Source organism: Camelus bactrianus, chromosome 29 (genome assembly GCF_048773025.1).
Source record: "Camelus bactrianus isolate YW-2024 breed Bactrian camel chromosome 29, ASM4877302v1, whole genome shotgun sequence".
Lineage (NCBI taxonomy): Eukaryota > Metazoa > Chordata > Mammalia > Artiodactyla > Camelidae > Camelus > Camelus bactrianus.
The window spans coordinates 3387322-3403129 of record NC_133567.1 but is presented as its reverse complement, the minus strand read 5'-3'; the positions used below and the strand labels follow the sequence as shown (position 1 = coordinate 3403129).

General features: G+C 42.5%; 1 protein-coding gene across 2 annotated transcripts in view; it reads left to right on the top strand.

The window, feature by feature from the left end:
- TCEA1 (transcription elongation factor A1) overlaps positions 1 to 15204 on the top strand; it is a 28720-nt gene extending 13516 nt beyond the window's left edge. Inside the window, exons 4-10 of one of the 2 annotated variants that reach the window (XM_074354926.1) lie at positions 1612 to 1699; positions 4714 to 4856; positions 6039 to 6095; positions 7092 to 7246; positions 9418 to 9564; positions 12058 to 12129; positions 13660 to 15204. In XM_074354926.1, coding sequence (XP_074211027.1) covers positions 1612 to 1699; positions 4714 to 4856; positions 6039 to 6095; positions 7092 to 7246; positions 9418 to 9564; positions 12058 to 12129; positions 13660 to 13668 — 671 coding nt within the window. In that variant the 3' untranslated portion in view covers positions 13669 to 15204. Of the gene's footprint in view, positions 1 to 1611; positions 1700 to 4710; positions 4857 to 6038; positions 6096 to 7091; positions 7247 to 9417; positions 9565 to 12057; positions 12130 to 13659 lie in introns of both variants that reach the window. The other variant, XM_074354925.1, reaches the window with a different exon arrangement.
- The last annotated feature ends 604 nt before the right edge of the window (positions 15205 to 15808 follow it).

The window sequence follows — 15808 nt, the reverse complement described above, 5'->3', positions numbered from 1 at the left end:
GACGTGCCGAGCCTCAGCCTGTGTTAGCGCATTTAGTCCTCCCAGAGCCGTGTGTGCTCAGTGCTCTTGTAATTCCCGTCTCGTGATGAGGGAACGGAGGCACTGAGAGATGAGGTGTCTTGTGTGCCCTTGGGTCCGTGGTGAGTAGCCACGCTGGGGGGGTTATCTGCAGAGTCCAGAGTCCAGGGCACGTCCCCGGGGCTCTGCTGTGTTGCCCACTCTGTTCCCATAGTGGGGTTGTTCTTAAGGCCGTTCACACCTCTTATTGCTTTGCCTTCTCAGGACTGCACCAGCACACCCCACACTGGAGCAGTGTGTCAGGGGCCAGCTTTACTGCCCCTCCCACAGCACTGGGTCCTTGTTAGATAGTATTGCATTATTACATCACCTCTCAGAAGCTTTCTGCCCTGTTACCTTGGGAACGTATCTCATCCTTGCTATATTCTTTAATGTCATTATTGATCTTTATTTTCTTCCTCACAGTACTACAGTGTCTTTAGGCCTTGAGGCTTCCAGGTGACTTGCAGGACAGAGAGGGCGGTAGTGTTAGTATGTGAGAACTGACGTGTATCGTAGGGGCTGGAATTGTGCTTCAGGTTTGGTCACCCTAACCTTTACAGGATAAGTTCTAGAATTGTGATCTGGATTGTTCTGTCAGTTAGTCTTATCCGGACTGGCATGTTAGAGTCATCTGAGGAACCTGTAAAAATTTTGACGCTCATGCCTGCCCTCCAGAGATTTGGATTGAGTGGTCTGGATGGGAGTGTGACCATGGGATGTGCTTAAGAGTTGCCTGGTGGTCCTGCCACACAGCTGAATGTGTGTTCTTCCATGTCTTATACAGAGGGACGTGGAGAGTTGAGTTGTTTATGTAGCTCTTATCATGTACGTAGGGTCAAAATGTAGGTCAAATGGGGTAATTTACACGGTAGATCCAGACATTTTCTGAACCCAGCTTTCAAGGCTGTTTGGTTGATTTAAACACGACTGTTTTTTTTCAGTGCTAAACTGCTGCCTTGACCCAACCTGCTTTCTGTGCTTCACTCGCCAGTGTCTGATTGCTGAGGTCCTCCTTAGGTCCTCACGTGTGTGCTTTACTCGTGCTAGTGATCTGTGTTAGTTCACAGGGCATCTAAGACAGAGGAGGTGCTGGGCAGGCGTAACCAATAGCCCTGCAGTATATGCTGTGAGATGTTCTTTTGTTCACTATCCCTGAAATAATTCCTTATGTTTCGGGTACCACCTCAAATTTCTTGACTTCATGAAAAATTATTAAAACAATATTGCAATATATGCTTTGCGCTTTCATTTTTAAATGACAGTGCTGGTGCTTTTTCCCTGTTCTTTGCTTCCCTTGTTCTGTGTAGTCAGTCCTCCCTTTTATACTACCATTAGCGTAGGACCAACCGAGAGCTTATCTGGGGATGCTGACCGAGCACCGCTGTGAAACCCGCGTACATATGCTAGTAGGGCAGCTTGCATAAACTCCATTTACTTGTTAAAAGCTTAGGGTTTTAGTGTTTTTTTATTGCATAACACGATAGTATGATAATGTAGTAGTTTTTTTTTTTAACAAATGTCAACAACTTAGGAATTTCTTAAATTTTTCAGATGGACCATCAACAGATAAAGATCCTGAAGAAAAGAAAAAAGATACTGCAATTACATCGCAGAATAGCCCTGAAGCAAGAGAAGAAAGGTATTTTTTGCTTTATGGAAATTCGTTTATGTTGAAAGTCACGGTTTTATGTGACCATCGCTTCCCCATGATCTTACAGTCTCATGTCTGTTCCCCTCTATTTTCTAATCACACTAGCATAAATAGATAGATAAAAGCCAGATAGAAGTAAGGTTTCTGACAAGATTTCCTGGAGGTTTAAGAGAATTAGAAGATAGCACATAAATGAGAAACTGCTTACGTCACGCCTGACGCGTGTGGTTGCGTGGACTCTGAGCAGCACCGGGACAGCGTGGTGAAGGCGCTGCCTGGGGGTCCACGTGGCTGCTTCCTTTATTTGCAACGTTTATTCTTTAGATAGTTTTGGACGTGGATCTAATTCTCCTTTTGATGCTTCTTTTTCTTTCCCAGTTTAGCTGTTTATCATAAGAACTTGAAACATGTTCGGTGATGAAGGGTTCAGGTTGTTCCTCAGCTCTTGGGAGGCCTTTGTGTTCACCCCTTCCTGTTACACATGGTGAACTGTGCGGTGTCTGGTGTGCTGACAGGATAGGTGGGGAACCTGGTAGGTGAAATACAGATCTGTGTTCTTGGGAGGCTTGACTTTGATGTAGAGCACTCGTTCTCAAAGTGTGGTCCCAGAAGGGAACCTGGTGGCTTTGTTGAAAAGCAAACTCCTGGGCTCTACCCTGGAGCTCCAGAACCAGGGTTTCTGGTGGTGGGGCCCAGAGATAGGCTTTTAACCGTCCCTTCAGGTAACTCTTGGGCCCTCAAGTTTTAGGCTACTTATTTTAACTTCATCTGTTTCTCACTGTTTACCCCAAATTGATAACATACTCCTCATTTTTTAACAACAATGATTAATATCCCATACGCAGTTCTTTTATATATTAGTACTCACTAAACGTGATGATAAAAAGGTAAGCTAAAGATAGGGTTAAACACCAGTTGTTAATAAAATTTCTTCAGTTTTTTTCCTAAATATTTTGAGATGGTTTTGGGCTTTTAGGAAATTATAAGGATAGTACAGAGGACTCCCAGATTGCCCCTGTGATACTTCTATACATGTATGCAGATGTGTGTATAAATGCGCACACACGAGTTTTATTCTGAACCAAATGAGAGTAACTTACGGGCATTATGCCCTTCATACCCCTGAATACTGACTACGTCAACGTGTGTTTTCTAAGAACAAGGACATGTCCTCACATAGGACCGTGATAGAGTTAGCGATATCTGGAAATTAACATTAATATGATCCTTCCTCCTAGTCTGCAGACCTCATTCATATTTCAGCATTTGTCCCAATAATGTCTTTTGTTGCAAAAGAAAAAAAATTTTCCAAAATGTCATCTCGGGTCACATTGCATTTAGTTACCATATCTGGTTTCCTTTAACCTGGAATGATTTTTCAGTCTGTCAGTGTCTTTCACGACCTTGATATTTTTGGAAAGTACAGGCCATTATTTTTTAACACACACTTTCAGTTATGTTACATTTAAAGTCACTGATTTAATGCCTTTAATATAAAATGTGAAGGTATAGACAAATATTTTAAATAAATATTGAAAGAGGAGTTCTTGGTATTATTTTTTCAGATTTAAGTAACTGAAGTTTAAGGTTAGAGCTTATCTGCAAAAGCATAGCATTACTTACGTGAAGCCTAATAAAGTAAGTGGTTGGTATGTACGCATGCACGCACACATGCACCTACACGCACGCATATACACACACACTCACACTTGTACAGTGAAGAAAATTTTTAACAGATTGGAGAAACAAGTCAGAGGTATCATCTACAGGAAGACCTAGGTGACGTGCAGGGTTTCACACTTTGGTGTAAGAATTTAAGGAGGAAGTGATGTGGGAAAATGCTTAGGATGTCAGGGGTGGGGCCAGTGGCAGTGGTGCTAGTGAGGAAAAGGCCCCGTCGTCCACCTGGACAGCCCCCAGGCCGCGCGAGGCGTTTGGCCACCCGCGGGCTGACGTGGGCACGTAACTGAAGGATTTAAGAAGTGGAGTTTGAAACAGTGATTGATCACTGGCAGGTGGTGTGCTGCGTCCTGGGAGTACAAGGAAGAGGAAATAAGTTCTCATCTTTGCTCCCAGAGCTCAGGCTAGGAGGGGAGGACACGGGGAAGTCACCGTAGTACACACCTGTGTGCAGACAGTACTTGGGGAGGCAGGTTGGAGGAGGCTTCGGGAAGGAAGCGACTGTTGTGCCCTCGGTCATCTGTGGAGGGCGGTCCGGCTGCGGAGGTCGCGGGGTGGGGAAGGGGAGAGGGCAGGGAGGGACCTCCTTGCAGCCAGGCAGCAAGTGACATCCGTGGAGGGTGAGAGGCTCGATTAGTCTGGAGAGGTTTGTGGCAGAAATCTCTAATGTGATAGGAGTTAATTGAAACCAGCCAGAAAAGTATTTTGGTAAGAATCCAGTACAAGAAGTTAATCAGAAGCAGTTGAAATGATTAGGTTGACTGGAAAAATTACAGAACTGTCTTGATTGCATTGATGTTTCTGGGGAGAAATTACCAGACATTTTTGTATTTTCACAACTTACTTCTCACTACATGTGGTTTTTATCCAGAAGTGGGTGTTTTATGTATAAACCTCATTGGTTGTCTAATTGAAACAGGGTTTTTCAAACTTTTTTCCCCTCTATTTTTGGATCAGAGCTGTCATACTCTCTGGTGCCATCCCCTCACCTCTCTCGTAACCAATATCCTTGCTTTTCATTTATTGTGTTAAGCTGTAATGTGTATTTTGTGTATTAAAAGTATTTTTAATGTTTAAAACAATAATCAAGGTTAAAGAATAAGGGACTTGAGACTTGTATCTCATATCTTTACTGAAATTTTAGCTTCTTTTTAATCTCCACGTGGGAAATTTTTTTTTTCACGTAGGAGTCACTGAAATACTATCTCATTTAATCAGGGGAAAAGTTTTAGTTTTTAGAGAGTGGTAGTGATGATGTTTACTGTAAGAGAGTCTTCCTGACTTGTTTCGGGGTGTGTGTGCACGTGTGTGTGTTTCAGCAGCTCCAGCGGCAATGGAAGCAGCAGGAAGGACGAGCCGCACGCTCGAGACACGTACGTGTCCTCCTTCCCTCGGGCCCCGGGCACCTCTGACTCCGTGCGGTTAAAGTGCAGGGAGATGCTCGCTGCAGCTCTCCGGACGGGAGGTAAGCTCGGTGTCCGTGGCTCCGCTCTCTGTCCTTTGGCCTTGCCCTCCCCCTTACTTCTGCGCTACCAGTGGGACCCCAGTGAGAGCTGCCACCACTGCCCCGCGGGGAGAGGCTGCTGCAGGTCACTGAGGGCAGACTGCGGGCCATCTGGCCTCTGCTTATTCCCATGCAGTTCCGCACTTCTCATGTGCAGGTGCTTCTCCTGAAGTTTAGTCATTTGTCTCTTTCACAGCCTTTTTTCTCCTCACATTTAGTGTGCAAACCAATCACCCCACCCCTCAGGTTGAGAGTTGACGACGCTGTGTTTGGGTCCCCTTGTTAAATGTTAGTATGTTATATATATTTGTCATTTCATTTCCTACATTTCTTGTTTCTTAAGTAGAGAAGAGCTTTGTATGTGGGAGCTTTAATTTAATTCGGAGGTCTTCGTTCTTTTTTTGTTTGTTTGTTTTGGTTGTGGGAGGTCATTAGGTTAATTTATTTAGGAACCCAGAACCGCCTGCATGCTGAGCACGTGCGCTGCCACTGAGCTGTGCCCTCCTCCCCCGGGGTCTTCATTCTTATGTAAAAGTTTGACTTCCAGGTTCCATATATAGGAGTATGTATTTATTGTCCTGTGCAGAGTCACCCTTTTTCTTTTCTGTCACACGGAACCACAGTCCGTGTGGCCTGTTCTTCTCCTTACTCTCCCCTTTCTACTCTGGTTCCTCTCCTTTCTCTTCATGTATTTTTTTCTTTTTTCTTCCTAGTTTCTTTTTATTTCCTTCTGTCCTTTTGAGTATTTGCATAGGAGCCTTCTCAATGTGTCCGTGTATGTGATTGGCAGATAAAATGAATGGTTTCTTTGCACTGAAGTCTGAGTCGCAGGAGCCAAGATAGTTCTTTGTGTAACTTTCTCTGCTCTCTGCTGGAGCAGCCAGAACTTACGGAGTTGTGAATTGAGAAACTGTCTGCGAGATGAATTACTTCCCCACTCATGAGGGCTGAGGACTCGCTCAAGCAGGAGCCAAGTGGGGAGTAAAGAGACCAGATTCTGATGAAATGAAACTGAAAGGAGTCTTTGTGCAGGGCACATGGGGTTGAAGCAATGGGAACCCAGTTTAATTGACTCTGTATTGAAATTTTCTTTTGATTTGTTATAATTGCTTATGCTTGACAATTCTTTGTGCCTGTGTTTAGATGATTACATCGCTATTGGAGCTGATGAGGAAGAATTAGGATCTCAGATTGAGGAAGATATCCTTTGTGTGTATATGCGTAATTGTTTTAAGTAATCTAGGCTAAGTATAATTTTTCCTTTCTGTAAAGAATTCAGAGTTCATTTTATTCTTCAGTTTCTATCTTGATTGTTTTGATGGGAAAGGGGAGGTCTATCCATGTCCTTTTCTTGTTTTCCTGTCATTCAGAAGTAAATCACATAATTGTATTTTTTTCTGCCTTACAAATTGAGAATGTAGCGTCTCAATTGAAGTTGTGCAGAAGGGCATGGAAACACTCACTTCACACTAGTAACTGTGAACTAGTAAGTATGAAGTCGGGTTTCACATTTGGGCAGACGCAGCAAAGCATGTACAGTCCTCTGAGCTCATGACGCTGGAGGTAGGTGTGCTCATGCTAAACACCGCGTTGTGGGCCCTGGGGGAGGGGCTCACATGTAGGTGCACGGAGCAGGAACCTTCCAGGGGATTGTCCTTGTTAGAAAGGGGGTCCTGGGGCTTGGTCCCTGCTTCAGCCTGTTCTGCTGAGAAAAGCCACCTGCTAACCTAGCTTCCTGCTGAGCCGGGGAGGAATGAACCCTCAGGGCCACTGTGAATGGTGGGTGAATTGCCTTCTTAGAAGGCCCTCCAGGGAGCTGTGTGGTCTTTTTGAGGCTTTTTAGGATCCTTGGTAGGATTCAGACTTGGGCAAGGGAAAGTATGTATAAGTTCAAGTTCTTTTTCAAAGGTGTTCTCACTCAGATTGAGTACCTGAGGTACATTTTGAAACCCTTTTGTTTTGTGTGCTGCTTGGCATTAAACACTGAGAAAGCACTGCTGTTCCATAGCGTGGATATATGACCACTGTTATTTGCCAGTTACAGGTGAGGAAATCAGGCAGAAACAGAGCCTGTTGTTAACTTAATCTAGGTTGGAAACACTGCTTAGAAATTTCAGGAATTCTTGCTGTGGCAGAAGAGGAGGAAGAATGGTCTCACCATTACCATTTAACCTCTGTTCCTTAATGGCCGAATACCTATATATCAAGAAATAAGGAATACAGACATGAAATACAAGAATAGAGTACGAAGTAGAATATCGAATCTTAAGGATGCTAAGAATCCAAATTTAAGGAAGAATGTGCTATGTGGGAATATTCCTCCGGACCTGTTTGCTAGAATGACGGCAGAGGTGAGTATATCTGAATATAACGTTTCCGTGACAGGTTCCACAACATCAGATGTAAAGTCCGTTTAAATCATAAAGTACTCTGTAAGTACCAAGTGTATAATGAGCCAAGATTGGCTGTTCTGATTTACTCATACATACAGTACATCAGACAGACACCAGCAGTGATCAAATCTCTTGGCATTGATACTTGTCCCTTTCATAACTTTACCATGATCTTTGGGAGATTGCCTTAAGTTATTGTTTAAAAACAAGTGTTTTTACTTATGCTGGACTCATGTAGAATCAAAGAGTTGAATCTCTAATTGCAAATAGACTTTGTAACCTCTAAGCTTTTTTCATGGTTAAATACTGTAAAATTGGTCACATCTTACTGACTATTCCTTAAATTTATATAAGGAATGATGGTGAAAATGAAATTCATTGTTTCCTGTTTATGGACAGTAACTGTTGTGTGTCTGTAATCTCACTATTTTACTAAGCATCCAAGAGAGTGAATTTGTCCTTCTATATAGCTAATAAAATTGTTATATTTTAATTAATTTTTTAAAACCTCATTAGAGTAATTTAAAACTTTCACAAAGTAGAGAACATGGTATTATGAAATCCTATGTATCCTTCACCCAAGCTTCAGGTATTTTAAATAATTTGTCACCCTTTTCATCTATCCCTTCTTCCTTTTTCTTTCTTTTCCCCTGAATTATTTTCAGTTATTTTATTTTGTTACATCATTTTACCTCTCTGTACTTGAGAGATGGCTTTAAAAATGTGGCATTTTTCTGTAACTACATTGTCATTACTGCAGCCAACAAGTCTAATGACAACTCCTTGGCGTATTTACCGCCTGGTTCACATTCAAATTGTGTGCCTGACTGTACGTTTGTTTTGTATAAGGATTCAGAGTCGAGATGTTACCTTGAGTTTGGCCTCTTAAGATCTTGCACATAATTAAATCTAAATAAACCTAAAGCAGTCTCTTCTACTCCTGCCCCCTTCCTTCGGGACAGTGACACTGACCTGTTGAAACCAGTTTCTCTCTTCTGTGTCCCACAGTATGAACTGCCCGTTTCTCCCTTGTGATATTATTTAACTTTTCTGTCCCCTCCGTTTTCTGTGAACTCCAGGCTAGTTCCGTGGGCTTGATTACCTACAGGTTCAGCTTTTTTCTGCGTAAATACTTCGTAAGTGGTGTTTCCTACTCCATGCTGCATCACATCAGGAGCCACTTCCCTGAGCGTGTGGAAATCGATCGGGGGTTGAGTGCTGGCAGTCTGGTCACGTTCTCTGTCAGCCTTTCCTCTGTGTGTTCGTCCACTGTCATCCTTGCCTGAACTGGTTCTTTCACTGGGAGTTGCAAATAAGAGACTTGTAAAATCCTGTCATTCCTTGTACGTGTGTTAGCTGGATTTCCTTGATAAAGAAGGACTTGCCCTGAGTGAGGGCTCCTCCGGGTTGCCCTGTTGCTTAGGATGGGAAGGGCAGGGGAGGCGTGTCATTCTTTCCCTCCGCTTAACAGTTACAGAAGCAGGGGTGGAGCCCTAGTAACTGCCGGGGCAGGGGGGTGGGGGTGGGTTGTCATTTTTGCTTGTGTTTGTGCTGTTCTTTTCTGAGTGTCGTCATGGCCCTGCGACTGTATTTATCCCGTGGAGATTGGCCTTTCCAGCCATTCATATGATGGCTGAAGAAGCCGTCCTACCTGTGGCCAGTGGGGGCTCCTTCCTGTAGCTCCTCTCTCCATGTGACTTAACCACGGTAGTCAGGTGGCTTCCATGCTTTCTGGCACAGGAAGATGACCCTGACTCATCCTGTGCATGTCTTGACTCAAGCTGAAATCACACGTTCCTTCGAGGTCCCTGGTTCCAGTCTTGGGGGTGTGGGGACAACGGTAGACACCAGTCTGGATACTAGAGGTGCCCATTGCTACAGGGTTACACTGTCTACAAGCCTTTACATGGTAATTAAAGCCAGTTTTCACGCACAAACCTGTAAGTATTTGAAAACCTTTTAAGAGGAAGCAAACTCTTATGAGTCCTGTGAGGAAAAATATTAATTTTTCACTTTTGAAACTTTAAGAGTTGATTTTGGTCCTATTACTAAACTAATGGAGCATAAAAAGCATTCAGCGTGTGTGCAGAAGGTGCCTGTGACCAATGGTGTTGCCGTCTCCCCGGTAGGAAATGGCTAGTGACGAACTCAAGGAGATGCGGAAAAACCTGACCAAAGAGGCCATCAGAGAGCACCAGATGGCCAAGACGGGGGGGACGCAGACGGACCTGTTCACGTGCGGCAAGTGCAAGAAGAAGAACTGCACCTACACGCAGGTGCGTGGCTGAGCAAGGGCCCTCGTTCTCTCGCGAGGGGTGCTGCTGACGGGTTCCTGTTAATTAAAAATACGTTAATGTAGTTAGACTTTCTTAAAAAATTGTTACTGTGAAAGCTGTATAAATTAAATGAAATTTGTAAGACAATACAGAATTTAAGGAAATGGCCACATTCTTTCTCTAAGAGCTAATTAGTTGATTATTGGTTAATATGTAAACAGCCTATAATTCTTTTTATTTGTCAGGATCATGTAATTTAGGGAAAGTTCTTTGCTCTTCCTTCCTTGGGTCCTGGTACTTTTAGCTTACCTAGTTTCCAGATAATTTATTTCTTTTTTGCAACATATTGATTACTTTTATCTTCATACATGTTGTGACTAACCTTTTTATTCTTAAACAGCTGAAAGGAGCCACGTTAGTAGTTGTTTTGTTTGTATGTGCGTGTGTGAAGATTTTTTTTTTTATTACTGTCATTAATTTCATTTGCCAAATAAATTGTGCTATATCTATAATCTGCTAAATTCAAAATTTTCCCTTTAAAGAACAACTAACTGTTATGTTTCAGGTTAACAGGTTTAGGGAATTTTCTTTTTTCTTTTTTTTTTTATTGAGGTTGAATTTTTTGATTGACAGAAAATTAAATATTTAAAAATAATATTAAGTTTATTTAAATTATTGTGTAAGTATACCTACTTACAAACAATTTGGAAAATACAGAAAAGTTTGAACAGGAAGTTAAAAATCACTCATTAACCTGCCATCCAGAGAGGACAGTCATCCATATTTTGGTGCCTGTAGTATTTTGTGGGTTTTTAAAAAAATGTAGTTGCAGCTAAATATTGTAAATCATTTTATATACTTTTACCCCAGTTAACTACTATAGTGTGAGCATTTTCCTTTAAGTTTTTAAAAAACCTTCATAAGCATCTTAATAGCTGTATACTGTTCCGTCAGATGGATAGACCCTAATGTATTTCATTATATCCCTGTTGGATGTTAACTTGTTTCCAGTGTTTGTGTTGTTATAAAATTATACTCTTCAAACATCCTTGTATACAAATCTTTACCTCCAGCTTTAACTGAAGAATAATTGACAAATATAATTGTATATATTTAAAGTGTGATGATTTGACACACCTATGTATCGTGGAATGATTACCAAGATCAAGATAATTAACACATCCATCACCTGACATAGTTAATTTTTTCTTTTCTTCTTTTTTTTTTTTTGTGGTGAGAATGCTTAGCTCTCCTCTAACAGCAGTCACCATGCTGTGCATTAGTTCCTCAGAGCTGCTTCTTGTAACTGCAACTTTATGCCCTTTGACCTGCAGCTTCCCATTTCCTCCCTCCCCCAGCCCCTGGCAGCCACCATTTATTTATTGTTTCTATGAAATCAGCTTTTTTTTTTTTAGATGCCACATGTGAGTGATGTCACACAGTGTTTGTCTTTGTCTGGCGTATTTCACTTAGCACGGTGCCATCCACATGCATCCATGCTGTCTCAAATGGCAGGATTTCCTTCTTTTTTATGGCTGGATAATGTTCTTTTGTGTATATATGCCGTTTTTTCCTTTATCCATTTATCTGCTGAAGGACATTGAGGTGGTTTCCACATCTTGGCTATTGTGAATAATACTGCAAAGAACACGTGTGCAGATAATCTCTTTGAGATACTGATTTCATTTCCTTCAGATACATGCCAAGGTGTGGAGTTGCTGGATCATCGTATGGTAGTTTTATTTTTAATTTTTTGAGGAGCCTCCATACTGTGTTCCACAGCGGCCACACCACCTTGCGTTGTGTGTGAGCAGCAGTGCGCAGGGGCTCCCTTTGCTCCCCGTCCTTGGCAGCACTTGCTGTTTCTTGCCCTTTTGCTCACAGCCATTCTGGCGGGTGTGAGGTGGTACTCCCTGTGGTTTTAATTTGCATTTTGCCCGTGATGAGTGGTGTTGAGCTGTAGGTGGACCTTTATTAGTGTTTCTAATTACCACCTTACAACAAACCAAATACCAAGTTCCTGGGTCACAGAGAATGGGTATTTAAGGCTCTTGCCTTGTTGCTGCCTAACTTTTAGAAAGGTTGTAGCAGTTTATATTTGTAGGAATGAAATATTTGTAAGCTTTACATCTTTGCTAATTTTTAAGAGAAAATTGATATGCCTTTTAATTAATGTTTCTATGTTTCTTATGATGAAAATTTTTCATATTTGTTAGCCATTTACCAAAAGTATAATGTGTGACTTTAGATGATTTTTCCACTTATTTGGGGTAAATTAAACATGGAAAGACAAACAAGGAGGACTTGGACAAATGGAGTTTGGAGATGTGTGTTCGTTCCACGTTACTTAGCTTATTTGAACTTTTCTCAGGCCCGTACACATTTTACTGTGGCACCATTGTGGTGGTTATTGGATCTTCATGTAGAACGTTCTTGTCTAGCGTGGACTTTGTGTAGTTTTGTGAGAAGTATCTTCCCCTGACTCTGCCGCAGGTCCAGACGCGGAGTGCCGATGAGCCCATGACAACGTTCGTCGTCTGCAACGAGTGTGGAAATCGATGGAAGGTAGGGCGTCCGCCGGCCCCTGCCCCCCACTCACGGGGCTGCCTGGGTCCGGGTGTGTGACGTGCTCACACTGCCTAGCACTGGGGCCCCACTGGACGTGAAGTGTCACCCTGACCTACCCGCCGTCACGGTGGCCTGGTGCGGGAAGGGCCGGGTGGAGTCTCAGGTGGGCAGTCGCTCTGCCGCCTTCCTGGGCGTGCTGGAGCCATTCAGCTGCTTAGACTTCTGCTCTTGCAGAAAACCTGTGCGTGCGTCTGCCTTGTCTTCGTGGGTTTTGATTCTGGAACAGCTACTGTGCCTGGTTGAATCCAGCCGGTGTCTCTAGTGCTGATTTAGGGGCCCCGGACGAGCACTGTCGGGGTTCGGGGGCTTTTCACTGGGCCTTCGTTCACACTGTTAGCCCCACATGGGCCAGCTGTCACTGAATGGTTCATTCCTGAGTGACTTTTGTCAGCCACAGAGGTGGAAGAACTACACAGCATGCCCAGGATGGAGGGGGAGGTGAGGGGTGTGGGGTTGGGGAGGCCCACGGGGCAGGAATGTACGGTCTTCGGAGCCAGACAGACTCTGAACTCCTTTCTCATGTAGTAAATGTGAGTAAGGCCTACGCTTCAGGCTGTGGTGACGAGCAGAAATAAGATATTTAAAGTGCCTGATAACTGTTGGTACTCCAGAAATGCTAGTATTTTTTAAAGTTTTTGTGAAATTTATACAAGATTTTTTTTTTTAAATTATAGTTACATTAGACGTTTTAGTCTAATGCTTATTTTGAATTACTCACATAGGTTAAACATTTTCTGAAAATCGGAAGTGAATAAAAGCCAGCCGAGGGGACGGTATCCTCACATAGTGTGAGACTTTGGCTCTGGGTGCTGTTTTAGGGGCTGAAGCCAGGACCCATTGTGTTACACACAGAGATTTAGTTCTGAGTGGGAACATTGGTGGTGTTGAGAGGACCTTCATGGTTGGAAACTGTTTCCTCTCCTGAGTCGGCAGGTGTTTTAATTGGTCTGAGAGCGGGGTGCTCCTTTTTTTTCCAACCCCGTTGAGCACGTCTGGCTTGGCCAGGCAGCGTGCTCGGGTTTGTTTTGCGTGGTGGGCGGTGGTGGTGGTGATGACTGACTGGGTGTTTTGCAGTTTGCTGTTGCGTGGTGTCTGACGCAGTGCCTGTCAGATTTAAGAAAGTTGAAGTTAATGTAGAAAGCTGGTGCCTGGAGTGGCTTACTCTAGAAGTTCAAATTTGGAATGAATTCTTTTAACCTAAAAATTAAAGAGTACTTTTTATTAAGTTTTAAATACTTAATAAAAAATATTTTATACTATTTCTTCCTCTGTGTATTCCTAGGATTTCTAAGTTGGAAGAGCCAGACGCTTAGTACAGGTGGCTGTTCGCGTCGGGAAAATAAAGCGTCTTTCTCAGAACTGCCCCTTTCTCTAGCGGTGTGCGCTGCAGGCTCTCGTAAACGGGGGAGGGCACACCCCATGGTTTGTTCTTAAAATTCTCACACGATGTTTCTTCTTTTCTGACAGTTCTGTTGAGTTGGAAGAATTGGCGAAGTGTCTGGACCATTAAGAAAATGGATTTTGTAATTAGCTTTAAGACTAGGCCAACCAACTAGTTTTCCTGCAAATCAGATTTTTAAAGTAACGTATATCCCTTGGGTTAGTCATGTTTTTGACATAGCATCCCTTCCTTAAATGCCTTCTGTAGTTTCGGACCAGTAGGAAGACCACATAATAATTGTATGGTACCTGTTTCAAAACATTTTTTTTCATTTTTATAAGTAAGTTGATATTAAACTTTTGGCAGTTTATTTTTACCTTTTTTTTCTTCTTAAAGGAAAGTGTACCTTAACTTTTTTACAATCTGAAACATATGCAGTAGCAATGTTATTCTTCTCAGTTGATACACAAATGGAAATTACATTTTTTTCCCATATTGGCATGTACCTGCAAATATTAAAGAGGAGAAGAGGTAATATAATTATAAGTTTATCAGACGTGGTGTGTATTCAAATAATACTTGACCAGCTTATCTAAATTGTACATAATATTTGAACTAGCATATTAAATTGATTTTACTTATTATGTACACAAGTCTGGGATAATTAGATATTATTTTGCATTTGTAACTAAATGTGATCTTCATTTCTTGTAATTTCTTGTACATGTTTATTACTTGTTCTTAATAGATTTTACGTTTGGAAATATGACTTTGTTGAAATGAGTTTTGTTTATTGTTTATTTGCCTGTTTGACTTTGTAATGCATTTTAGTTTTGTGGAACACTGTTGCCGTCTTAGTAGGCTTTTCATAAATCCCAGCACAGGCCAAGAAGGAAAGTTTTCTACCATTTTTTTCCCCTTGTAGGAAGACATACTGGGAAGAAGATGTTAGCGTTTTAGGAGAGTGTAGTTACTGTGAACAGTTCCTGACTTGACTTTAATTTGGAGATCCACGCTGACCAAGGACTTGAAGGTTTATAGAAGTCTCTACAGCGGTGGTCCTTATGCGTGGAAAGGGTGGGGCACATTTCTGTCTTGACTCTAATTTGCTGGCTCTCTTTCTGTTGCACAAGAAGGAGGTTGTGGAACGAGCTAGTCTGTGGGCTGTGACACGGCTCGTTTACCGTGAGGACCTCACAGTTAAGTGTGTGCCATCTATTTTGTTAAGAGTAAGAGAAGATGATTTTCACGTGGGTTCCTCGGTGGGCTTGCTGTAGCACGTCTTCAGGCCACCGGTGCCACGCCCATGCTTCATTCTGCTCCATCTGCGTGCATCAGACACGTAGGGAGACCTCAGCATGTGCTGGGCGCCCCCTCCGCCCCTCTCCCATCGCTCACTGCAGCTCCCTTCGATGTCAGTGCAGATTAAGACCCCTGTATGAGAACTGGCCCACTGGTACCAGCCCATCTCTGCTCTGTCAGATCACAGAGTAACCTATCATTTGAAAAGTAAAGTACCTTTTTGAAAGAATAAGTTTAAGAAGAATAAAATTAAAGTAGCTCCACTTTAAAATAAAGTGATCCATTTTTAAATTTGTAATTCAATAAAGTTTCTTGTTATTAAACATGTATCACATTTTGTCATTTTATTTAGGCATTGACGCTTGCTTTATCTTTTGTTTAAAAAGTTCTCCTTTCTCAACTGTTAAGGTGTTTTTAAAGCCCAGTTTTAGTTAAATGACGGCTGCCTGGTTTTAAGTAGGAACTAGTACTGAGCTGTAGTGTCTGTCTGTCTCTTCTCCTGGACCCCTGCGGAAGGGTGCGGGGGTGGTTCTGAGCAGAGCACATGAGTGCATCCCTTGTGGGCACCTGATGTAATATGAGAGTGAGTCTTATATTGAAAACTACCCACCAGTTATAAAGTATCCGGAAGTAAATGTTCCCAAGGGCGATATTTGATAATGCTTATTTCCAGGGCAAAGTAACTTAAATGAATGCACAGAGGAACTAAGCTGGACAGAGTGGCAGCTCGTGAAGACCCGTCCTGGGAAAGCAGAAAATCTCCACCATGGTTTTCTGCTCAGCTGAGAGGTGATGAGCGTCGGTGCAGGTGTTGAGAAGCCGTGTTGGGAGCTCTGAAATGCTCCTGTGCATGCAGACGTCGGAATCTGTGCGTGCCTTACAAGTGGAAGAATGTTGAATATCAACAAGACAGCAAAAGGAGTAACAGGCTAG